The sequence below is a fragment of the Stegostoma tigrinum genome, chromosome 8, assembly GCF_030684315.1.
Source record: "Stegostoma tigrinum isolate sSteTig4 chromosome 8, sSteTig4.hap1, whole genome shotgun sequence".
Taxonomy (NCBI): domain Eukaryota; kingdom Metazoa; phylum Chordata; class Chondrichthyes; order Orectolobiformes; family Stegostomatidae; genus Stegostoma; species Stegostoma tigrinum.
In genome coordinates this window covers 36,842,326-36,868,546 of record NC_081361.1, presented here as the reverse complement: position 1 = coordinate 36,868,546, position 26,221 = coordinate 36,842,326, and the positions used below count along the sequence as shown (strand labels likewise).

The following is a 26,221-nucleotide window of genomic DNA, read 5'->3' as shown; positions in this document are numbered from 1 at the left end:
CAGTCAAATTTGTCTGCTTCTGAAATTCATGCATGCACATGTAAAATCAATGGTTTTAAACCACCGTCTGCTTTATCCCCATTCATCAAAGGTGAATGCATCCAACTGTAGTGCCTGTACTGCTAAAGGATATCAGCTAACCACCTGGAGATTTGAAAATGATCCTGAAGCTGCCCTAATCATACATTTTTGAGTTACAGTAAACCAAAATGGATGTCACAACCATAGATTTTACCTATCCTCTTCACTGAATTGTACTACCTTTATCTTTTTGCTAGTTTATCGATGGGAGGTTGGAAAAGTTAAATGCAGGGAAAGGATTTTCTGATGTTTTCGAAGATGAGATAACCGCAGGAGGCTATAGTGGAGGTAAGGCATGACTTTGCATTGAAATGTATCTTTTTTTTTGCTAATAATCTCCTTTTGTCTTTGCCCTTCAGTTAGGAACCTTTCACATATTGTGACTCTACTGTTGTCTGCCTGGACCTTAGTTTAGGATAATGTCTGGACTTTACATTGATCAATTTTCCACTTAACAGATCTTAATTTTGAACTATATTTTGCTAATTACGTGGGATGCATTGTCCTAAGGGGTCAATCCTGAATTCTGTGTTCTGTTGCTTTTATCTAAAGAATTGAGGTTTTTTTTACCGTGTGTGTGAGCTACAGCCTAATTATGGAAAGACGCATACATTGTATGATATGTCGATATCAAACCTTTATTTTGGAGAAGGGCAATAAATTTTGGCCAAAGATTCCTTAATGGACACTTTTCTTTTACTTATTATGGGTGTGGGGATGTCAATAAAGAATGCCAAAATTCTATTGGAATGTTGAATATCCATCCAGGAAGATATCAGGAGCAGGCGAAAGCCTGAAAGAGAAGATCTCCGTAAAGAGCAAAGCTTTTTGTCCACTTGTGATAATTGACTTTGACTGGTGAAAAACAATTTGTAGAATAATTGAGTAGTGAGTCTTCATGCATAAGTAATGGACTGCAGAATATGGAAAACTAAACTTGCATTCAAGCTCAAATTACATTAGATATTTTTATGCACAGTTCCCTGTAAAGGCTGTATGCACAATTCGAAATATATTTAAAGATTATCTTCGCTCTTCTACTTCACCACACGAATATTTGAATATTTTTACTTCTAACTCAAACTTTTGTTAATTGTCTACAGGAAATTCAAAATCTTACCAGCAATGGATGCACACAGTCAAGGTGAGTCCATATGTCTATCGATGCATATCAGCAGAGCATATGCTTATTTCTAGTTGTATTCACTATAGATTGACAGTGCTGAATAGCGATGCTTACTCAGAGCTGTGATTGTGATTAACTGAAGAATATTTCTGCAGCAATAATCTTCCAAGTGCTTTTTGAGGATTTGGCCTGATTGTTCACAACTTTTATTTTAATCCTTGGGCTCTAAACCACCTGAGGCTTGATAGAGTGAACTTCTATCCTATACAAAGCTCTCCTGGTGATTTGATTGATGTAATAACATTGATTCACCTCATAGAAAAGGGAATGTAGTTCAACAGAAGCTAACGGTAAATTTGCAAACTCTGGAAGAATCCATAAGTATTGCTGAAAAGAAAGGTGACGAAGTGATAAGAGCACAAGTTGGTATTCTGAAATAAGGACATGATTTGGCGAGTAGGCAGCCCTTCAACTTGTGTAGCACAATGTATTATTTCACATGCTATCAACAGATTAATCTGCAACATGAGTAGTTATAAATGGAAACACTCAAGAATGGTGAAATGTTGCATTTATTGAGTTGTGTTCTGTTAAGGACATCAGAGGACTTTCTTGACATTGAAACTCAAAGTCTGTTGCATGCATTATGAATTCAGGATGAAATTTCTGTGCTGCTAATTTCTGTGGGTAATATTCTGCAAATTAGTGAAATGGAAGAGAGCTGAGATCTCAACCACTAGAATGGCGTTGTCTAAGAACATTTCTTGCATGAAATTGCGATTAGTATTTCCATCCATAAATATTATAATTACCTAGAACATTAAAAATTCATAAGATCATAAGAATAGGGACAGAATTAGACAATTCAGCCCACCGAGTCTGCTCCACCATTCGATCATTCTCTTCACCCCCGTTTTCCTGCTTTCCCCATAACCCTTCAACCCATTACCAATCAAAAATCAAATTCCTCCTTAAATTCACTCACTGTCTCAGCAACAAAGGGAACGTGAGAACCAACAAATGCAATTTTAAATATCCACAAGGTAAAATGAGTGCATTGAAAATTTGCATCCTGTAAATGGAAGTCAGAATGTTTAGCGTGTGCAGGCATGTCAAAGCATTAGTAGCCCTAGCCTCTGTTTGTACGTGATATTGCTTTGATGTGTATGTATATAATATATATATACATTAAACTTGATCATTTACCATTTACAGCCCACACTAGTTGAATTTGACTGAGGATAAGCCTGGTATTTACAGCCAAATACTGCAGATGCTGGAAGCCTGAAACAAGCACAGAGAATGCTGCAGAAACTCAGCAGGTCTGGTCACATCTGTGGAGAGAGAAACAAAGTCAGCATTCTGAATCCAGTTTGACCTTTCTTCAGAACTTACAAGTCACACTGGACTCAAAATGGTAACTGTTTCTTTCTCCACAGATGTTGCCTGACCTGCTGAGTTTCTCTTGCATTGTTGTGATAAATCTGGTAAGTTGGCTGGATGCAATTAGCTATGTAAAACCATATTTACCAACATTAGCGTAGAAAGGCTTGAATCATTGGCTTTCTAAGGAAGTTAAAATGATTTAAAGAAACAGCAAAATAATCGATGAAATTCAAAGAAACAAATCAAAAACTTAGATTCTCATAAAACAAGGTGAGAACATGTGAAGAAATTAGGGAAGATCACCTTCCATTTGAACAGAAACACATTGCTGGAGAAACTCTGCATGCCTGGCCACATCGTTGGAGAGGAAACAGAGTTAATGTTTCGAATCCAGTGATCCTTCCGAATCACATTCTCCACAAATGTTGCCAGACCTGCTGAGCTTTTCTCATAATTTCGCTTTTTGTTTCGGATTTCCAGTATCCGCAGTTCTTTGCTTTATTTTTGCATTTGAGCAGAGTTCATTATTTTCCCAGACTATCCCAAAGTGTGTCATAGTCAGTTAATGAGACTTCGAAGAGTGTTTGTATTTGTAAGCACACCCAGGCCACATAGCTCCATTGCAATAGAAGGCATAGGTACATGGGCAAAATTAAGTTTAATGATTCCCAAAGTACCAAACTAACCTCTGTGATACCAGGCATTAAATAAGATTCTTAAGTCACATTTTCTTTCCTTTCCAGAAAGGCGGAGCTTTGATAAATACAGTGATGACGAAAGCAAATCCTGCCATGAAAACAGCATACAAATTTGTAAGTCCCTAAACTGTGGGTGCCAACTGGTACAATGACGTGTTGCAGTACTGTAGATAGACTGAGAATGCAAACAGCATATTCAATGAGTGGGACAGTTGAATGTTTTGCTTAAGGTTAGGTTTATATTTGATGGTAAACTCAGTCCCCTATATTTAAATGAGAGGACAATCTGTGATCTTGTCGGTTGTAAATCTTAGTCTCAACAGATGTTGATATCTCTGCAAATTAAGGCTGCAACCAAACCTTTACCATAGTGCTATGTACATATATTTTTATTTGTGAAATTGGGAACACCTTTATTTTTGGTGTGATGAGGGAAGAAAATTGCGGAAATTGTTGACCGTAATCTCTCTTTGTGGCTCTGAGAAAGACAGAATATTTTGAAAAATAATTGCTTCCATATTGCCTCCAATCACCCATTTGAAATTTAAAACTCTTCCTTTGACAATTTACAACAATCATGATTCACAAAGTGAAATTATTTTCACATTTCACATTTCCTCTGAACCCACCTGTGTAATTTTGCGTAGTAATCTTATTAAATCTTCCATCAGTAATCAAGAAACATTTTAGAACATATTTTCTTATTTATTCCCTCACATTAAAAGATAATTGTCAATATATTTAAGAGTGGTAATCTGGTGCAATTTTGTAATTTCAATAGGAAATTGGTTAATTAGCATATTAAAGCATTTTGATTGATTGTGTCTCATCCACCATTTATGTAACCCGATCTTAACTGAAAGTTACCTTTAAAAAAAATGCAGAACCATTTACTAATCACATTCATGTATGTTAGTCAGTTTCTTTGCCTTTAAACATAAAAATCAATTTAAATTCAAAAGCCAGTTATGTGTAGCCTTGTCTCAAAATAAATCTCAATTTGAGGAGCCTTCTTGATGAGCCACAAGTAGAAGGCTGACACACTGGTAGATTTGATCTGAATAGAGGAAGCTTGCATCACAAAAGATTGCAAGCACTCATTTTGTGCAGGATATGTTTACAACTGAACTTCCTCAGTCTTTTGCACTGGCTTGGCCAAATTGCCCGTGAAAATCAGCAGAGCCAAGCTGAAACATGATCTCAATTTGTTACCAAGTGGTAACTGATGTGGTGACTGTAGATGTCTTTCTAGCATTAAGGGTAATTCAAAACATCACCTGTTTTGTTTCTGATAATTGATAGAGAATGCAAACTGGAAACAGAAAAGGGCCTTTATTTTCAGAGATAATGGGAACTGCAGATGCTGGAGATTCCAAGATAATAAAATGTGAGGCTGGATGAACACAGCAGGCCAAGCAGCATCTCAGGAGCACAAAAGCTGACGTTTCGGGCCTGGACCCTTCATCAATGCTTCATCCATGTAATCACCATATCAATAGCGTTGTTTTGCAAATATTTCAGCAATAGTTGAACAGATAGTATTCAGCCATCTGTTGCCCCTCTCATTAATGATACAGTAAGTGTTCGTTGGCATTTGATAAATGTTTGTGTAAACTCTGTGACACACACAGATCAGTTTAGACAATTTATTTTTCTGAGTTTATGTTGTGAATTGTAAGATCAGATTTGTCATTAGTATTTGGTGACGTTGTACACTGTCCCAAAGGGTCTGTGCGGCTGATTAGTTGTATGAGGTCTGCCTATGAAATGAATTACCTGATTAGTTCTCTGTTTGGATCAGGTGTGGACTGGAGGCCACGTATAGATGAAATGTGCATGAGTCATGCAGAACTGAATATCCTGCTGAATGATGTTGACTCAAGCCCTGGAGCAAGTTGCTTTGCCTTCTCTCATGGAGAAGTGCACAGTGTGTTAGAGGCTGAAGAGTTATCACACCAAAACCTCTCGCACTAAATGAGAAACTTGTTCAAGATTGCTTCATCCACACCTACCTGTCAGATTTCAACTTAACTTTGGATAGTGCTGCTGCACCTTTTATTGAACATTTTCTAGATTCTTGTTTTGTGAAGTGCTGTTCATTGTAAGCTACTGAAAGAAGGAAACCATGCAATAGGCAGAAGAGTGCTCAATTAAGCTTTTCTTTCAAGAAATGTTTCTAAATTGGTGAATTGACACTATAAAACATTGAAAATCTAATACCTCAAAAATTGCTGATGAACATAATTTTCCTCTGCCATCCAAGAGTCACTTGTTGGCTTCTTTCATTGTTACACATTAAAGAAACAAAGGTGCTTTGGTGAAGGCTATCAAAACAGATGGGTAATAGCTGAAAGTTAAACATGGTTAATTTTAAATTTTCAGTGCAAGAGTGTGGTTTTATGATTTAGTAAATGCATATGTATGGTAACTTGATAGTAATTTCCTATTTTATATCTTTTATGAATTGCTGCTGGCTCGGCCAAATTCGTGAAATTATTATGAAGGATGCCATCCTTAATTCACAACGAAACAAACTGGTTCTGGTGGTTACCTTAAAGAAAACCTCTTATTGCTACTCAAACTTCATTTTGAGAAACTTGTATCACATTTAATAGGAAGGCTGTATCAAACCTTTTTTTTTCTTCAAGGCTAAGAACCAAGCTAAGATGGGGATCAAAGAAGTGAAGAGCATGTTAAAACAGAAGGTACATAACATTTCTGACTTCACTCACATTGTAGTCTTTGAAATATCTAAAATGGGGTAGTTGCAAGAGACATTGTCTCTTAATGATTTGTGAAATTTGCTTCATTCTTTGTTCAATAACATACATTTTTCATAACTGACCCTCAGGCTATCTTGATCTGTTATTGTTTCATGCTGAGGTTGAATGAATTTTTTTTGTTTGCATATTTTATTACGTATTGATGTCCCAAATATTGCTTGGAACAAAATGTGTATTTTGATCAAATCCATTGTTTTGATATCACAGCTAAATGTCAAATTGGGATTGAAATCAATTTGACTTGCATTCAACATTTGTATGGAACTAGCAGCAGAATAAAAATGTAAAAACATCTGCTGGTGGCAACAAAAATCATTATTTCTTTCCTTTGTAGATCAAGTATAGATCAGATTTAATATCTCTAAACGAATATTCAAGTTTGTGTTGAGCAAACCCCTTTCTTACTGGGGGCTAGATGGAAGTACAGAAAATGGTTATTAGTCAACAAGTATTTGCTTGTTTCAAGTCATAGAATGAAGTTGAAATGCTATTGAGGGGTTTTAAATATCTGTGCAGGAATCAACTGAAGATGAAGACCTGCATCATAATGAGTGTCTATCCCCAAACCTGCAAAGGCGATCAAACTCTGATCTTTTACAGAACCGGCTTCCAGCCACTAAACGTAAACGGGTAAGAAAAAGAATGGTATTGATTGTTCATTATTATTTATATCCACACCCCAGCAACACCAGTTGTCTGTACTTTGTTTTTAATCTGTTTAGTTTTGTAAATCTTTGCTAATTATTCCTTATGGAATTAGTTATCATTAATAGACGTGAATGCTGCAATATTGGCAGTACCATCCACTTCATAAAAATTTATCTCACAAATGAGCATGCAACTGGTATTCAATCTCATAATGTATAATGCAAGAAAAAATTGAATTTGTGGCATTAGGTCAGGTGAACCACAAACGTCTGGCTGGATTTGCCACATGTGAAACCCTGCCTTGCCCATAGACTTTGTGTGGGACATGTTTCTGGAGTTTACTGTAAATGCACATCCGAAAGCACAGCACCCTTTACCTAGTTCCATCTCAGGATAAACGGCTGATTATTTCAGACTGTGATGAGGACAGATTTCATCACACAGAGTTCTGAATCTGTGAAATTCTCTGGTGTGGACGTTCCATCACTGAACATATTCAAAGCTGAGGAAGGTAGACTTTCAGGTTCCCAAGGGATGTAGGGATGTGGGGAGCGGTCTAAGATCAACCATGACAGGGTTGAATGGTGGGCAGGCTTGAGCAGCTGTGGGGGGGGGGGGGGGTCTGCTCCTTGTTATATTTCTGAGGTACAGAGGCATCATCTGGGACCTGTGTGAACAGAGCAAGTATCTGTGTATCTCATTAGTCATTGAGATTGAAGAATGTTATTTGAGTGGGAAACAGCCTGAACCACCAAGTGTCTGTTAGACTCATCGATTCAACTACAAATTAGGAGCAGGTATCGAAATAAAAAGAGGGAATGAAAAGAGATGGTGTGATAAGAGAGAGAAAAGTAAAAATTATTTATCTTTTACTTTTCATAATTTCCAACAAAAACTGAATTCCATAAGACAGGGCTCAAGTTTATATTTAGATGTTGAAGTGTTTTTTGGCAGTAATTAATACTTTACTACATTACTGAAAGTTGTACTTACTTACACTGGAATAGACAAGCCCCATTTATTTCTGCTTCATTTAGTCCATATCTGTCTGCTCAGTACGTCAACTTCACAAATTCAAAATATTTGAAGAAGGAGCCAACTGATTCCTTTCTCGTGGAACTTTTGGACATAACTCTGTGTCTCACATAGTAATCTCCAGATTTCCATTTTTAACTTCGCCTATGTGGTCGCCAGGAGTTATGATTTAATTTCACTGCAAATAATGGTGAACGATTTTACCCGCAGCATTAATTCTACGACACTATATGGCCCAGTATTGTTCAACTGAAAAGAGCAATTGAGACAATAGGAAAATAAGTTGTAACACTTTGGTAGAAGCTCACAGTATGCCATAATTCTTGTGTTTTGAATTCTTGACAAAGTGTTTACTGTAGCTGATTTCCTCAATTTGACAACAGATAGGTAAATATAGCTTTAAATTCCTCTAAGTCTATCGCTTGAATAAGGAAACTTTATTTAGCAGCATAAATGCTGGAGTAGGTCCACAATCATTGTTTTCATTGTGTTGTTCGAGTACAGTTCTCTAACCTTGTGCTGATATTTTAGTTGCCCTTATTTAAATGAAAGATTGACGCAATGGTGACTGAGTTGGGAAGTCATGAAGCAAGCCCGACTCTAGGATGCCTGAGACTAATCTATGCTGATGTGATTTGGCAGCATAACATCATGGAGTATTCGGAAGTCATTTAAGATGTTACATGTAATCCAGTATTTCACCTCAGCCACCCCCTTTCTGCAAGTGGGGTCTTTTGATTACATGGCCACACTGGGCATTTTTTTGTTAAAAAGGGGCTAATGCTTCATTTTTGTCATGCTGACCCTTTTTATAATGCATTCAGTTGTTGGAAGTTTGAATTATTGGTCAGGGATCAGTGTCATATTTGTGACATTTTGTAGTTCCAGCACGTTAGATTGGGAATACTTGGAAAGACCTGTTGTTGCCACCTAGTCACCAGGCTGCTTAGTGTCCACATAACCATGGATAATAGATTTGTTTGCATGTGTGTGGGAGACGGGCAAAGCGATATGTTTTATCTGTGATTGCCAGAAAATATCACTGGTCCTAAGTAAGCAGATGGTAAGCATCTCTGTTTACAAACATTAAAAGAAGATTTTCATCTTTAAAATTTCAAGTTCACTTCCAAATACATTTCCCCGCCAACTGCTTTGAGCAGTGTTGCTGTTATGTAGAAATCTATCTTATGTCCATGGTCTTGTTCCACCCTTTTGTGAACATCATCACTTCTTCTCAATGATTTTGGGAAGGGATGATGTCATGATCATTCACTTGTTCGTTGCCGCCAAGCTGTAGGAGATTGTTCAGAATCTTGATTCATAAAAACAAACTGCACAATAGCCACAGTGCTCCAGGATGTACTGAGAAAGCATGACGTGGTTGCCGTGAGATCTTCTTTGCCAGAATTATTCCACAAAGGAGCACCAATGGTAGCTGCTCAAGCAACCAAATAGTTTCCTCCATCAGATAACAGGGGATAGAATAAAAGATTTTCCAATATACAAAGGTGTTAAATGAAGCTGAAGGCCTTCTTGTTACTAAAATGTGTTTAAATTTTAATTTAATGTCCCTTCATGATACCCACATTTTGCTTGCAAATGTGAATCCTGACGGTCCTGATTTTGAAAGGTGCAGCTTTAAGTTAAGTCATTTTAAAAAGGAAATCCTATTATGATGTAAATGTCATTGGCAAATCCAACAATTATTTCCAATTCCTAATTGCCTCTACAAAAATGGTAGTTAAAATATTCATTAATCATTCCATTCCATGAGGTATACGTACAGTGTTGGTAAGAAGGGAGGTTGAGAAATTCAAATGGATGGCAGTGAAGGAGAGATAATATGGTTCCAAGTCAGATTCAGTAAAATGGACAAACTGTAACAGAACAGCAAGCATTTGTTTTTAAAACAAAGTGAAACAATTCAGGCCCATGTTTTGCAGACTGACCATGTATCTGGCTAGCATTTCTTTAAAAACATCGCAGTTGTCTTTATTGAAAAGTATGTTAACATGTAAATGCTTCATTTATAAAAATTTTATTCAAAGCATTATGGCTGGTAAGTAATATCTATCAAATAATTTTACCACCAAATCCTGTTCAATTATATTTTAAACAAAAGCTTAAATTTGCCACAAAATGTGCCAAAATTTGGAAATTGCAGGGATGGATGACATTTAAGTGTTTAATATGTTTGAAGTTACTATCTCTGCTCTTCTAACTGAGCCATGAACCCACTTTTATTTCAAACTGGTATTGTGTTAAAATAGAGAGAGGGAATTGATGCAAAAACATTGATCATTGATGTAGTGGAACATTGTTCTCAGTCATTTGTAGACTCCTGTTTCATAATGCCTTTTAAGTTTTTAAAAGGATCAAAATTGGATAGTTCCTTGAGATGTAAACTTGATGATTTTTGTTTCAGTTGGAATCAAGATTTGTACGCTAGCTGTTTTGGTGTTTAGGCATTTTCCATGAAAACTTTTTTCTGGATTTGAAAATAAATGGTGTAATTTCACACGGTTATGTATGTGACAATGTCAAAAAAGTAGAAGAATCAGAAGAAATAATCTTCACAAATAAATTTTAATATCATACTAAAGATGTGCAATTTATAGTAAAATAATAACATTTTTATGACTAGTCTGACTGCCAAGTAGCAGTGACCTGCAGAAAATGTCTATTTCTAGCTGAAGAAATATGAGTTGCTTGTGATTATGGGTTATTTGCCAAAAAAACTTTGCAGTCTATTGTGGCAACAAAAATGAGTGACATTTTATGCCTAAATGGTTCATCATAGACTATTGTGTTGTGCTGTATGTTAGATCTCACTGATCGGTAGAATTTTAAAATAAATTGTCTGTCACTTTGTAACTGGGGAAAATGTCAACAGATTTATTTGAGGCTGCAGATTAGAAGAAATATTTGGCTGTCTGTTAAGTTTTATTATTGCTTTACAAAAGAACACAACTGCTTTTCAAAAGTACAGAAATTAAAATGAATTCTGCCTGCTATCTCTTTTAACATAGCCAGTCTTGCATAACATTTTAATTATCTGCCAAAAATTTGTTGGTTTTGTTCGTACAGCTCACATTCTTAATGGACTGTCCGTGTCATCCTTGGTGACAGTTGTCATGAGTTTTCTGACACTTCAAATGTAGACCGTGGTTGAGGTCTGTTTGAAAGATTCTTGATAGTTATTAAAGGAATATATTTAGTAATTGTACACCGGCATATCTCAGGAATTTTTGTTTTATATCTCTATTTTCTTCTTCATCTTTAGTGGAAGAATAGCTTCTGGAATTCTGTAACAGTTGTCTGGACTGAGAGATTTTGCAGTTTCCCAAGTCTGAAAAAGCTGACAGTAGTGACACGTGAATACCTGATAATGAGTGCCCATGCCAGTGTCACAATGCCCCGACTTTTGTATCTTTCAACTGTATCAACCAAAATGTCTCCAGGTTACAGATGAATTTCAAGAAGCTTTTTTCTAAGCTGTTTATTAAATTAACATTTACTGTTTGTAATATTGTTCCCATTCAGCATTTCATTGTCTTATCCACTTCTTGTGATATTGCTTCATTTTCTACAAGTAATGGAATTTTGCAGAGTCAACAAAATCATAAGTTTCTTCAGTTGCAAACATCTGGGAATGATTTCCCTCCAAAATCCCAGTCTTCTGATTCCACATACTACTTTGGGAAGCTGTTTGTGGCTGCATTATTTTACATGGATGGCACCATGAGGCGGTGGAACATTGTTTATTGTAACATCCTTATTTTAGTGCAGACAGCTTCCTCGAATGTGATAAAATAAATGATGAAGAACAACCTTTGGTGAGGAATACTTACAATTATTATGTCTGTGCCTTGATGTGGATTATCATCTTAAATGATCTCTTCTCTCTCATAGTTAACATTTTTTTCCCTCCTGAGCGCAGCTAAACTTTAGCCCTCAGCAGTATTGTCCAGAACATAGCTGTAAGATCTGATAAACACTCTTGTGGAAATGTTGTCCTTTGCATTAGCAATATTCTCTGTCTTGCCAACATGCAAGCTGTTTTGTGAAATTCCAGCTCATGCAAAGTGAAATGCAGATGTGCTACAAATAGCAAGGATTCATTTTTACATCCTCAATTACGTTTGAAGTCAGGACGAGGAGCTTGTGTGTAAGCCTGTTCTTCATGAACTTAAGTGCAGCAATAGCCTTTCCCTGCAAAATGAAATTGTGCCATCTTGTGGTCAAATGCTTTATTGTCCACATGACTATCACATGAGTGAATCCGGTTGATGAGTTTGTTTAATCAAAAAAAAGTGAAAACACCATATCTGCAGTCTGAAACTGCAGCCTATAACACAGCAGAATAATTGGCCGGGTCCCACTTGCCAACAATGGGGGCAAGGATGTTCCCGGGACTGAGGGGTTTGAGTTATAAAGAAAAGCTGGATAGGCTGGGGCTTTTTTTTTTCAATGCAGCAAAGGAAGTTGAAGGGTGACCTTATAGAGGTTTATGGAATCATGAGGTGAATAGCAAAGGTCTTTTCCCTGCAGTAGGGCAGTTCAAAACTGGAGGACATATTTTTAAGCTAAGAGAAGAAAAATTTAAAGGGTCGCGAGGGGCAAGTTTTGCACACACCGATAGAATGAATGCTGGAGGAAGCGATACCTACAGGTACAGTTAAAACGCATTTGGACAAGTGCATGAATAGGAAATGTTTGGAAGGATATGGGCCGAACACAGGCAACTGGGACTAGTTTACTTAGGGAGACTTGGTCGGCATGAACGAGTTGGATCGAAAGGTCTTTCCATCCTGAAAAACTGTATGACTCTCAGTATTGACACTAGCAATTACACAGATAAACGTAGTAATTGGAAATCTGAAATTAAGTTATGCTGCTTTTATTTTTATCATTCTGCTTTCTTGTAACTGTGCTTTTAGTTGCACTTTGACAAGAAAATCGAGACACAATGTAGTAGTTTCTTCATAGTTTGCTTCCAACATTGCATCAGAGCACAACATGCAAGGGACTTCTGAAAGCCATCACTCACAGCTTGGGATCCACAGATCGTTGTGTCTAACACAAGTGAAATGCAAAGTCATCTTAAAAGGGGCTTTGCCAATCCTAAATTTGGAACTCCTGGAAAATTTAGTAACTCTAGGACTGAATATTTTTAGAAAGTGATGCATGGTAGACATTGTTAGCCACCTTGTACTGTAAAATATTAATGTTGGTAACAGCTGTGGAGATAAGTAGTATTCAATAAATGCAGTCAAAAATGTAAATATACCAGATAAGTCAGTATCAAAGGGAGAACAATAGTTTAAATTGGCATTTGGACCACTTCTTTATAAAGCTTAAGTTAATATCTAGCAAGAAGAAAAATACCTAATGTCCCTCTTGAAGTCTGTATTGATTTGCAACAATCCCATCTATAAGTCCTGCCTCCACTCTACAACTTGGCTTCCTCATGGTGGATGCATCCCATGACTAAAATAAGCAAAAGTGTTCAAACCATATTCCAATTTCTCATTTACTGCTGTATCGTTTGTGAGATCTCCTCAAAGCCAAGAACTATTGTAGTTTCAGTATCTTGTGATATTGTTCACTCGAATGCTCACCGCAGAAGATGCATTTCCCAATGGAAACGTTGTTCTGTGTGAATGAACACAATTTAGTGTTGTGCTGTGTATTAGGGACTAATAAATTGTGGTGTTTGCATTTCAATACAGTACTTGGTTCATTGCTGGAAGTGTTGGTTTTCACTCTCCTGGTATAAGCTGGTTTTGAATTCAACTATCCAGTTGGACAATGCTGCTTTGTTGGCATCCTTTGTCAGGACAGATACAAATCTTTCTTTAGGGTAATTTTTTTGTTGATGGGACATTTCTATCACATGGATCCACAATTCTGAAATAATATTTCCTATTACGTTATTTATTTTTATGCATGCCTATGTTTTCAATAAATCCAATTACCTTTGTCCATATACCTATGGCTCCCCATTACCAGCAAATACTAAAATCCAGAATAAACTTATTTTCTGAAATTGCATTTTATCTTCATTTGCTAATTGAGGCCAGTTTGAAGCAGACACTGGTACTTATGGAAGGGAAGGGGTGACAAGCCAATAAAAGTACCAATTAGTTTTTAATATTGATCTTTGGTTGCCTGTGACTGTTGTATGTCTGCCACAACTTGGAGCAAGGTGAAATTAAAGCTACTGGAATTTGTTGGCTAGGTTGCCAGGAACCGTAGTGCCCATTGTAAATCTAATGCTGGTCATTAAAAGTACTACGACATCAGCAGTAGTTCAATTAAGAAATGTTTTAAAAATAGCTCTCACTGACATAATGTTATGGTATAACATTTTCCCATGCACTGATCATCTGTTTTAGCTCATTTTATTGAAAGATATTTTCTGTGTATCATATTATTTGTTGAGGATAGCATAGCTCTGGCCCTGCACTTTGCTAGTTCAGCAACCCTACTTTCATTTGTCAATGCAAATTTCATGAAAGTATCAGTTTCACTCTAGTGCAAAGGTCTTTTATAAGTCAGAAAGCAGCTGCACTAGCCACTTAGAAGCAAAGCTTTACTATATTCCTGTGGTAGATCTCAAAACTCAGACTGTCTGATTTGCTACACCTATTTGACTTGTAGCTCAGATAAGTAATATTCAGTTTGAAGTCCTTGCAGATTTCTTGATGTGTTGAGCTTTAATCTGAGACCATGGTTGGTTAGTGTTGTCCTGGCTTGAGAGCAGCCATGAATATTGTATCTGAGTTCTTAGTGTTTGGTTGTTTCTCCAATTCAGTTTATCACCATGCATTGTCCTTCCTCAGAAGGCAGCGGGAGAACTTACGTCAGTTGCAGTCACAAATCCATTTCCCCTACTCTGCCAAAAGAAACTTTCTGAGATGCAGTGTTTTCCAATATCTGAGTTCCTTGTTTTCAAGGTGTATAATTGCAGACAATGGCTTTCATCTCCAATGTCTGAAAGTTGTTGTTCAGGTGTAAAACAAAATAGGTGAGATTTCTTCATGACTGACTATTACAGTCTCTTATTATAAAAATGTTCAATTCAGTTCAGACATGTTCACTCGTTGTTTCATAAGACGTAGCTGAACTTGTATTCAGGTAATTGCTGTGGCCATTCTTTAGTCAGTATTTTTTTTTCCATTTTGAAACCCTTTTCAGCCCATGTGAGTCTCAATTATTAAAATGAGATGAGTGAAGTCAAAAATTGATTGTCTGTGTTTTATTGCGTTCAGATGTTCCTCACAAGGCAATAGAACAAAATAACCATATTTCAGCAAATAGTGTCAGAAATCAGTACTAGAACAGCATTTCTGATTTTCAAAAAATGTGGATCCAGAATGTAAATTTAATGGGTTTTGTATGGATTTGCATATTTTACCCTCTGAAAGGTTTGCAGTTCTCAAAGGGTTCACAGCAGGAAAAATAAACCTCTCAAGAACGGTTATACAAAGACTGAAGTCTACTCCCACTCAGAAGGCCATCAAAATCTTTTATCTGACAGCGTAACTTAAGTTGCTTTGAAATTTAATGAAATGTCAAAATTTTGCAGCATTTGTATTCAAAAGCAATACTGAAAGGTGAAAAGTTGATAATGTGAGAATTGCTTCATTGTACCAGTCTAAAAAACTTCAAAGCTACATAACTCTTCAGCTTGACTTCTTCTCTTCCATTTTATATAACACAAAGAGCCAAAGGTTTATATATGGTGGTAGTAGTAGTTAAACATTTGAAAATATTGCAGCATCAACAGATAGTTGAATATAACGTGACTTGGGATTTTTGGCTGGTGCGTAATTTCCCACAGATTAATGCATGGTGAATCATACTTCAAGGTAATAATGTCTTTTGGCTGTGAAGAAGTCCCCATAGAAATTAATAACTTAAAAATTTGAATAGCTAAAAGGATGTCATGACAAGATTTAATTTCATTTTTAAAAACTTCTCTTGTAACAATCAGAGTTAAAGCAAAAGTATTGACTGAACAATATTTTGTTGGAAACTTAAGCTTTAAATGTTTGAACAAAACTTTCTTGTTTTACTTGTAACAAAATGGGGGAAAGCAAAATCGCACCTCACAAGTTGGCTTCCCTTAACTAGTTACCTGATTTCCCTGGATCCAGCACAAAGTGTTTCACAGTCTTCAGGGGTTTACTTCTGCTCCTTTCCTTTCCCATCCTGGTGAGAATTAACCTCAGAACTATCTTACGTGGAGAGGGTCCTTCCTTGCCATGCTCCCTCTCGTACAAGCTGGATGAATCAGCCATGTATCAAATCCTAGTCAATTTGGAACAAAAGCAGAAGTTGCTGGAAAAGCTCAGCAGGTCTGGCAGCATCTGTGAAGGGAAAAACAGAGTTAACATTTCGGGGCCCGGTGGCTCTTCCTCAGAACACTCTTGTTAAATTGATCTCTTCGATCGTAGCGCTAAGCTTACAACATTGTGTTCCTGCACGGTCAAACAGAGAGACCTTTTGGCCTTTATGTGCTCTCTCCCAGATCCTGACAGACTAACGGACTCAGGGTTACCTTAGAAATCCTTGCCTGAAAACTCAACTCCACGGCACTGTGAATCACAAGGACCTTGTACCAAGGTAGAAATGCTGAACGGCTATTCTTTTCACCACACCCAGCCTTTTTGTTTTGAACTAAGTGCACAAGGAAGAGTTTATAATCTGATATTGCCAGCGTTTGCCCAGGACTTTAGCGTGTACCTGTCTAACTATTGTAAGCACGTGCTGTTTCCATTGTCTCCAGTTGTGAATGCATTGCAACATCTTGCCAGCAAAACAGCTGGGTCTCCTTTTAATAGTTAACAGCAATGTCACCCAGGTCTGCCTTTGAGCAGAACAGTTCACCCGGCTTGCTTTGTTTCACCTTAAAGACGACCCTGACCACAACACCCGTACAAACTTCATACCCGCAACAGTGATTTAACTGTTAGCTCCTTCGGAGTATTTAAGCTACCTTCCCAGACTCTTAGCAATGCATAGCATTTTCGCCTGAGGCTTACGTACATCTTTATGCATAAAATTCCGTTTGTGCGAAAGGGCAGGATTTTACCTTTCGGATCAAGACCCCAGTGTGGGTGATCACGACCGCAAACTGTGTGACAGAAAATGTCATCCAACAGTGATTCTTCACCCATGTGGCCAGAAGTCACAGTCACCACCCAATTATGGACAGTGGACCGGCAGTCAATGCTGGCAGTCCAGTGTACCCACCAGCACAGAGTGAGCAGCAGCCTGCCACTTCAGCGATAAAGAGCAGATGAGGAACTTCCATCTTGAGGAACCCTCTCAGCACATTCAAAGCTTTTAAATGAAGTCAAAATGGAAAATGGTCACAGTTGGCCGGGCGATCCTTGCAGAGAAGGGAGTCCGTCCTCAGAGAGGTTTAGGCTTCTGACAGTTGATCTTCATGGGCCATTTAGTCATGTCAACTCACCACCTCTGGCTTGTTTCTACCCATGCAACAGCACAAATTGTTGCAAGCTCTTACAAATATTTGGATGGGGATCGACCAAAATTTGACATCTGCCCAAGTTTCACATTGATTTGATTTTGGTAAATAAATCTGTCAGTGGACCTTCAAAGGGGAGAAACCTAGTTTTGGTTGAGAACGGGCAATTATGCTTTTTTTTCATTTTCCTTTTTTTATGAATTTTTAAATATTTCCTTAACATGAGGTATGTCAGCGCTGGGTAAAATTGTCATTTTGACAAAATAGTCATAAGCATTTAGTCAACATCAAGTCCTCCCTGTCCCAATAAAGAGACAATGACCTAATGGCATTGTCATTAGGTTATTAATCCAGTGATCCCGGTAGTGCTCTGGGAACCTGGGCTCAAATGGCAGAAGGTAGAATTTCAATTCCATAAAAAGCTATCATTAAGCATCAAATAATGTCCATGAAACAGTTGTTGATTGTCAGAAATACCCATCTGGTTTGCTGATGTCCTTTAGGGAAGGAAACTGCCATCCCTACCTGGCCTGGCCTACATGTGACTCCAGACCCACAGCAATGTGGTTGACTACTGTCTGGGCAATTAAGGATGGGCAATAAATGCTGGCCTAATCAGTGATTCTCACATCCCATGAGTGAATTTTAAAAAAAAGTATAACACAAGGCACAGCACAGTGACTCAGTGGTTAACAGATGCCTCACAGCGCCAGGGAACTGGGTTCGATTCCAGCCTTTGGTGGCTGTATGTTGGAGTTTGCACGTTTTCCCTGTGTCTGTGTGGCTTTCCTCCCACGGTCTGCAGATGTGGTGGATTGGCTGTGCTAAATTGCCCTGTAATGTCCAGGAATGTGCAGGCTGTGTGAGTAGCCATAGTAAATGCAGGTTTACTGGCATACCGTGGGGTACTGGGTCTGGGTTGGATGCTGTCTGGAGATTCAGTGCAGGCTCGATGGACTGAATGGCCTCTTCCTGTGCAGTAGGGATTCTGTGTACCAAGATAAAAACTCCATAGAATTTGGATTAAAAATGTGTGATTACTGTGTGTTTAAACATTAAACTTTGTGGGATGTCTTGAAAGATTAAATGTTTCACTTGCACACCCTGGATTTTGGTATTTTGATTTGGGAATTGTTCATTGGACAAGGCAGCAGCAGAACCTAATCCTTAGCTGTGCACAACTAAAGCATAATAAACCCAGCAAAAAAGTCCCATAATTTCATGTTGATCTGAATTTTAAAGCCCACGTTGTCCACGGGAAGTATTTTGAACACCTTAGAGAGTACAGTGTGGAGCTGGAGGAACACAGCAGGCCAGGCAACATCAGAGGAGCAGGAAAGTTGACGTTTTGGGTCGGGACCCTCTTTCTGGACACCTTATTCTCTTTTGTCTTTCTAAATATGTTCAGTCCTGTTCCAAGTGACCTCTGAATGAGATTACGAGCTTTGTAGTACAAGTTAGTACCCCTTGGAGTGGTATTGAGACTGTCCAAAGTTAATCATTTGAGAAGTGTTGCAGTTGCTTGATAATCGGCTGGGTTATTTAGTAAAAATGAATCTGTGCAGCAGAATCAAAGTTTGCTGTGACATATTGAGTTCAAGGTTGCTCCTGCTTCTGTGATTGAGGAGCACATGAAAGTACGAAGGTTTACTTTCTTTGTCAAGGCTGACAGAAATTTTAAAGCTCATATTGACATTCAAGAAACAGTGGGTACCTGGATTTGTCAATCAGCCATGCTCTGTCAGTAACAGGCCTGCAGCTCAGCATTGCTCACAGCAGCATACCTTCCACAACACACTATTGGATGTCACACTGTCTTGGAACTCTGGACTGTGATCGCCCAGAAAGAACTATGCTCTACACATTTCCGTAGATGATTCAGACTTTTTGCTCTGGAAACATCGATATTTGTGAAAGCTGTGGGAGCTGAGCATGTTGCCATTGATTTTCTCACAGAGGCCCTTTAGTGAAGCTGTTGACACTGATACAGTTGCTCAGTCATTTGTCTTTATTGGCAAGGAAAGGAGACATGCAAAAGGTTTGATGTTTAAGGCGATTTTTTTTTTAATTGCCTCAATACGGCATTTCACAAGAAGTTGTGTTTTGTTTTGTTTAAAGTAAAAAGAGTTTAAACAGTTTGTCATGATTTCATGATGGAAAATCAACACCTTCTGCACATACATGGCATTTACAGATACGTTCCTATTAGAAACAGCTTGGCTTATGCTCAGTAACACAGATGGTTCAATGAAAATTTAATTTCTGCATTTGACAACTTGCTTTCCTTACTCCATAGAGCATAGGTTCATAACACTGCCTTATCACAACGTGATTTTCTTAAATTAACACTCAGCCATTGAGTTGTGTCGGTTTTCTTAAGGAGAAGGATTCTTAAAATTCGACACTGCTTCCAAAAGGTAACAATTCTCTAGTGCATTTCAGTTGTGCAACAGCAATTAAACCTATTTTCAATAATTAAAATCTCAAGTTAAACTCGTGAATCTGTGCAATCTATACCAAACACTGGTAACCTGATTTTCAAAAGAACCACAGCTTAGTGGAGCGAGTGGAATGGGGGTTTGGGGGGGAGGATGTTGGTGGGGAAAATGTTGAGCAAATCAAAATTAAATATGAAATCAGAGAAGTGTCCTTTGCCACTATTTGATTTTATCATTGACATTAATGTTTATTACTTTCTGTCCTATGTAGCTACTTTTCACATTAAAAAGTTCGCCATAAACAGCACTCAAGTCCTTAAAAGTACAGGAATCTGAAACATTTAAATCTCCACAGTTGCTGGCCTTTATGTGACATGTTAGTAAAGAAGAGAATCATTGTAGATCAGTTAGATTGGTTGTGTTTATAAGAAGTTTTGTGGTTTGATTTTCTTTTAAACATAGTTACCTGTTCACTTAAAATGAGCATTATATCCCTGGTTCCCTGCCTGAAAGTGGATAGTCAAAAAGAAGACAGTAGGGCATGGTTGTGCTAAGCCGAGCAGGAGTCTTTCCTGCTGATGCTCCACCTGAATGTCACAATGCAGGAACTGCAGTTTAACTAGGTGTTTGAGGGCTGCCCATTTTCCTGGAAACCATAGCCCCAAAATGTCAAATACTTTGCAAAGGAACACCAAATAAAATAACTGGAGGAATAAAGCAGCATGTCAAGCAAATAGCTCACTGGTGCCAAAGTAATGGTGGTGTGAAAAATATTTGCAAAATCTGAACACAGTTAAGAAGTTTCAGTATTGAATTTTGCTGTTCTGGTCTCCATAATTGGAGAGGTAGAGCAAAGATTCACTAAATTGGTGCGCAGATGAAGGGGTTGCCCTGTGACAGGAAGCTGAATAAGTTGGGTGGATATGATCTATAGCTTAGAAGAGTAACAGGAATTCTCATTGAAAAACACAAGATTCTTACTGTGTTTGGCACGGAAGGATTGTTTCTGTTGGTCAGGGAATCTAAAACATGGGGGCACACTCTCAAAATGAGGAATCAGTTATTTAGAACTCAGGCAAGGCGAAAATGCCGCACTCAAAGGGCTATAAGACTTTAGAAATGCCTTCTTTAGGAGATTGTGAATGCTTCCCCATTGGGTACATTTAAGGCTGAGACTTCTGATCAGAATCAGGGCAATGGGAAAGAAGAGCGGAATGCCAAAATCTACCCAGTCATATTGAATAATGGGCTTAATGGTCTACTCTTGCATTTTGGAAGATCAAATTCAAGGGCGAACTATACAGTAAATGGAAAAGTCCTAGGGAAAATTGATGAACAGAGAGATCTGGGTGTTCAGGTCCATTGTTCCCTGAAGGTGACAATGCAGGTCAAAAGGATGGTCAAGAAGGCATATGGCATGCTTTCCTTCATTGGGCGGGGTATTGAGTACAAGAGTTTGCAGGTCATGTTGCAGTTGTATAGGACTTTGGTTCAGCCACATTTGGAGTACTGTGTGCAGTTCTGGTCGCCACATTACCAAAAGGATGTGGATGCTTTGGAGAGGGTGCAGAGGAGGTCCACCAGGATGTTGCCTGGTATGGAGGGTGCTAGCTATGAAGAGAGGTTGAGTAGATTAGGATTATTTTCATTAGAAAGACGGAGATTGAGGGGGGACCTGATTGAGGTCTACAAAATCATGAGGGGTATAGACAGGATGGATAGCAAAAAGCTTTTTCCCCAGAGTGGGGGACTCAATTACTCAGGATCATGAGTTCAAAGTGAGAGGAGGTAAGTTTAAGGGAAACATAAGCCAAAAGTGGTAAGTTCTTTCCACAGATGGTGGTGGGTGCCTGGAATGCATTGCCAGCGGAGGTGGTAGACGCAGACACGTTAGCGTCTTTTAAGACATATATTTGGACAGGTACATGGATGGGCAGGCAGCAAATGGACACAGACCGTTAGAAAATAGATGACAGGTTAGACAGAGGATCTTGATCACCGCAGGCTTGGAGGGCCGAAGGGCCTGTTCCTGTGCAGTAGGTTTCTTTGATCTTTGTTCTTAGTATTTCTTGTGTTGTTGTGTGTGTTTAGCTCAGTTGACTCTGTGACTGGAGTGTGGTGCTGCATATTACCTACATAGCAGCTTTGTTTACACGTAAAGCCGCGTGATACTTGGAGTTTGCCTCAACTTGCTCCAAACTAAATATGGCATAAAAACCATGATTAGCAACCCTGGACAGTGAGATTGCTAATAGAGCACAAAAAATTGTAATGTATGAGTTCTATACCAACAGATTACTTCTCCCTACCTCTTAATGACTTTTTTTGTTTGGCTGTGAATTACAAACATCAGAAGTGTCAACTTCTAAACTTTTTTATTGGCTTATGTTTTGAGTTAATAAAAAATCCAGTTTTGCATATGGTACATGTCATGCTTTTGTAAAATTGATACCTCACACTCATATTTTGTTGATTGTGACAAATGAGAGCTGACTTGATAAGCAGATGATGTTTCCTTTTGTCATTATGATTAAGTAGAAAGAATCCTGAATAAATGGACACTTATTGAAAGACCAAAATAATTTGAATTGTAAAAAAGACAACAAGAGCCACTCTGACACCATAGAGACTTGCAAATTAAAACCTATGGTTGGGCTTCAATGCACAAAGCAGTTTTAGATTTTAGAGCACATCAAATGTCAAACTGCTCCAAGTTTGTAGTGCAACACAGTTTAATTATCATGATGACCACTGAATTATTAGATTACTTTTCATCTGTACTGCTTTTTGGCCATGAATCATCTCTGCAACCCATTTGTCCTTGCTTCCAAATGCAGGCTTGTTGAAAGCATATGCCAGAAGATGCACTTAGATTGCACCTGTTGAGGAGATGAACCCAAACACACACTCAGTCTCAAGTGGACCCAGAAAATGTGGACACTTCCAAGACTACACATACCACTGTTTGATATCTGATCATTTTTAGAAGCATATTCCATCTTACAGATGCTGAACCTGCTATTCAGATTAGGTCATTCTGCTGCCAGACCAGTGTTTTTAGATTTGTTGAAGCTGACGAAATGCTCCAAGATTGTTTTGGGAGCAAAGAAATTTCTGAAGAAGGGTCCAGACCCAAACATCAGCCTTCCTCCTCCTCTGATGCTGCCTGGCCTGCTGTACTCATCCAGCAACACACCTTGTTATCTCTGTACGACAATGACCATTTTGAAAACAAGGACACTGACAAAAAGGGCACATGGCAGATGTCTCCACTGTGTCCATAATTTGCAGGTTTGCACTGCTTTCAGTTTATCCAGTTACAGAAAAATTGGAGCCTAAGTAGGCCTGTGGCCTCTTGAGCCGACTAAGATGGGTAACCTGCTTTCCTCCCATCTTCATTGAACCCAAGAATTCATGGCATCCATTTCTGCTGAGGTTTGTTTAGAACATTCTAAAGTCATTGGAGCTGTTTTGTCCTTATGAAGCACTTTGTGGAACTTAACTAGCTGCCTGGCTACCGTCCAAGCTGTTTCAATGGGAATTTGTAGTTGGTTTGTTTTCTTTTATTGAAAGCAGTTGCTCAACAGTTCAAGAATAAGGGAAATTAATTTTCACCACCTTTTGTGCCTGTTTGCGGGACATTGGCTTATGCAGAGCTTTTTCTCCCCATATTAGCCCTTATTTTGGCCAATACATAAAAGAGCCAGTTAATGACAGGCCCCACTGATGTGCCATGAATGGAGTCCAACTTTCAATATTTTGATTAAACTGTCCTAAACAAAATCAATAATTTTTCCTTGACCATAGCTGTTTGCCTTTGAATACGTTGCATCCCATTAAAGCATGGCAGCTTAGTTTAGGATTTGGAAGAACTGGAAATGCCTGTCCAAATATAATTTTAATGAACTTGATTTTTGCCTAAGTGTCCACAGTTAAACCACTAAGCTTACTAATATAAATTGCAACAACATTTTTGCATCAGGACGTTTAAAATTCCACAGAATGTTCATGGCTTCTGAAAGTAATGTGAATATCAGAGAGCTGAATATTGCTTTTTCAAAAACAAGTGGATAACATAATGGGAAGTGAGTTTATGAAAATGTAATTAAAATTTGTTTTCTTAGTGTGTGTGTGTATAAAAGGAGTGTTTCTAATCTGCATACTTCTTCATCAGTTGCCAAAAGCCAAAACAAAATTGCTTCCTTCGACCTTTTTGAGCACAGAGTCAGCAATGTGTAGGCGTGGTTGACCACTTGGGGTTTACAAAAAATTCTTGAATTTTTGAGTCTTTGTATTTGTGTGCTGCCCCTGTAATTGCTTTGGTTTGCTGTTTTGTTGTTTGTTTTCTTAACTATAGAACATTTCTCGTGATAACAGATGGCTAGCCTTGGGCTAAATAAACTACAATGGTAGGTCATGGGAGAAGAGAAAGCGCACACATCTTAATTCTCAAGCCTTGTTAAAGTTTATGATGAATGGAAGTTTTTTGTGGTATATTTCAGCAAACAGATTGAATACATATTCTTTTGGCTGTTGAATTCTTACCTTGGTAATTAATGGGCCTGTTCATGGTGCTTCTGTCTCCCAGGAAAGCTACGTGTAATGCCAAAAAAGCTATGACATGCAATACAATCTTTAACAAATGCACTCTCCTGACGATCAGGGAATTCTGTGGAACCCTATTTGTAGTGTTGGATGCTTAACATAAAGCTTATATTAAGAATCAGGAATAAGTACCTCTTTGAAGTACATACTTGTTAATGGCCCTGTTTATTTTCTTCCTTACTTTGTGAATGACTGGTCTTAATTGTAGAATAACTTATATTTGCATTGGAAGAAACAGGATATCAGAATAATAATTTCAGGTGTATTTCCATTGCATCTTGAAAATAGACAAAATGTAGGGAACAAACAATAGCTCGTGCATGTAAATCCATAATGTATATATTGATCTGGAAGAGCAATTTTAAAATAGATTTTAGGTGCATTAAGGAACATGGAGGAAATACACAAGTATTAGTCAAACTTAAGTACGTGCTTAATTTTAGAAGTACTATATTCAACAAAATTATATACAAGGTTCAGTTGTTACTGTTCCAACAGCATTAATGTGATGCTGTGTAGCAGTGAGATGGGTAGTGTCAGTTAAAGTCCATTAATATGTTAACAATTTCAAATGTTCTTTTGATGAAACAGATGAGACTCTGCCTTGCACTTAACATTAATGTAAACAATTCTCATGTCACCCAGCAACGAGTTGCAGAGCAACTTGTGAAAAATGAAGTCCAATTACCTGCCCACCTCATTGTATGGAGCTTGATAGCTTCAATGGGGCCAAGAAAACAAGAAGGAAGTGCAAAATAACTCCTCCCTAATGCAATGGACTACAAAACGCTTTTGTGTTCTGCTGTTCCTTGCTGGTGTTGTGGTTCTGAATATAACCTGTGTCTGAACTGATCAGGCAACTTATTTGTATCCCTAAATACAGATCAAACTGATCATAATGTGAAATGAGGATATCAGCAACATGTTTCACTGTTTGCATTTTCACATATTCTCATCTTCATCTGGAAAGGGACAATTATTTGCCATTTGATCCTGGTGAAATGTATCCTTAAGATCTCTTTTTTTCCCTTAATCAGAATGCCAATCTACACAATATACCTAAAACTGAAGGAATCTCGTGCGGGCTATTTGCAGCTTATGGATTTAAAATAAAGATTATCTAGTTTCATTAAGGTAGACAGAATTGTGAAACACTCAATAGAATGAAAAATGGTTATTTTAATTAATTGCAAATCTGCTTTTGAAACATTTTTGACATTATTTATTTGTATGGCTCCCATCTCAAGATGCCTTTTTGTAGGTGATGGTGAAGTGCCATTTTGAACTGCTACATTCTGAGTAGTGGAGGTCAGTCCTATGGTGCTGTTCATAAGAGTGTTCTAAGACTTTGACCTAGTGGCAATGAAGAAACAGCAATTTCTGTCCAAAGCAGGATGGTGCGTGACTTTCAGGGGATAGCATTCTTATACACCCACTGCCCTTGACCCTTTAGGTGGTAAAGTCATAACTTTGGAAGTGCTAATCAGAAACATTGACAAGTTGCCACAGCACGTCTTGTAGATTTGAGCGTTCTGAATTACTACTTATTGGGTTCACCAAGATAGATTATGTTATACCCCTAAAATATTGGAATACTATTAATGAGAGTGAGGTGGTTAACTTGAGAATATTTGTAGAATAGAACTCTGGTAATCTATAGCTTATTTTTGCTTGTCTGTACATTATTAAATAAAAAGTCTGCAAAATCATTTGCTATTCTGCAAGCAGCAGGAAATTGGGTTTATTATGCCCATGAATTAGAAAATTCTACAGACGATTAGTAGATGAAAACTGTTCGAACAACTTTATGACTTTGAAGTCTACAATTAACAGAATATCTTGAAGTTGGAAATTGGATTCTTGATTAATTGTCTTGTTATGACTTTCTTACCCATGGTGGTATGGTCACTTGTCTTGAAACT

The 26,221-nt window shown here is 37.9% G+C and overlaps 1 protein-coding gene across 2 annotated transcripts in view; it reads left to right on the top strand.

Annotated features, from left to right (window-relative positions):
* Positions 1-26,221, top strand: part of dennd1b (DENN/MADD domain containing 1B) — a 298,030-nt gene that overhangs the window by 251,616 nt on the left and 20,193 nt on the right. For both annotated transcript variants that reach the window (XM_048538856.2, XM_048538855.2), the window contains 5 exons: positions 279-369; positions 1,185-1,225; positions 3,337-3,405; positions 5,940-5,996; positions 6,591-6,704. In XM_048538856.2, the coding sequence (XP_048394813.2) occupies positions 279-369; positions 1,185-1,225; positions 3,337-3,405; positions 5,940-5,996; positions 6,591-6,704 (372 nt within the window). The remainder of the gene's footprint in view (positions 1-278; positions 370-1,184; positions 1,226-3,336; positions 3,406-5,939; positions 5,997-6,590; positions 6,705-26,221) is intronic.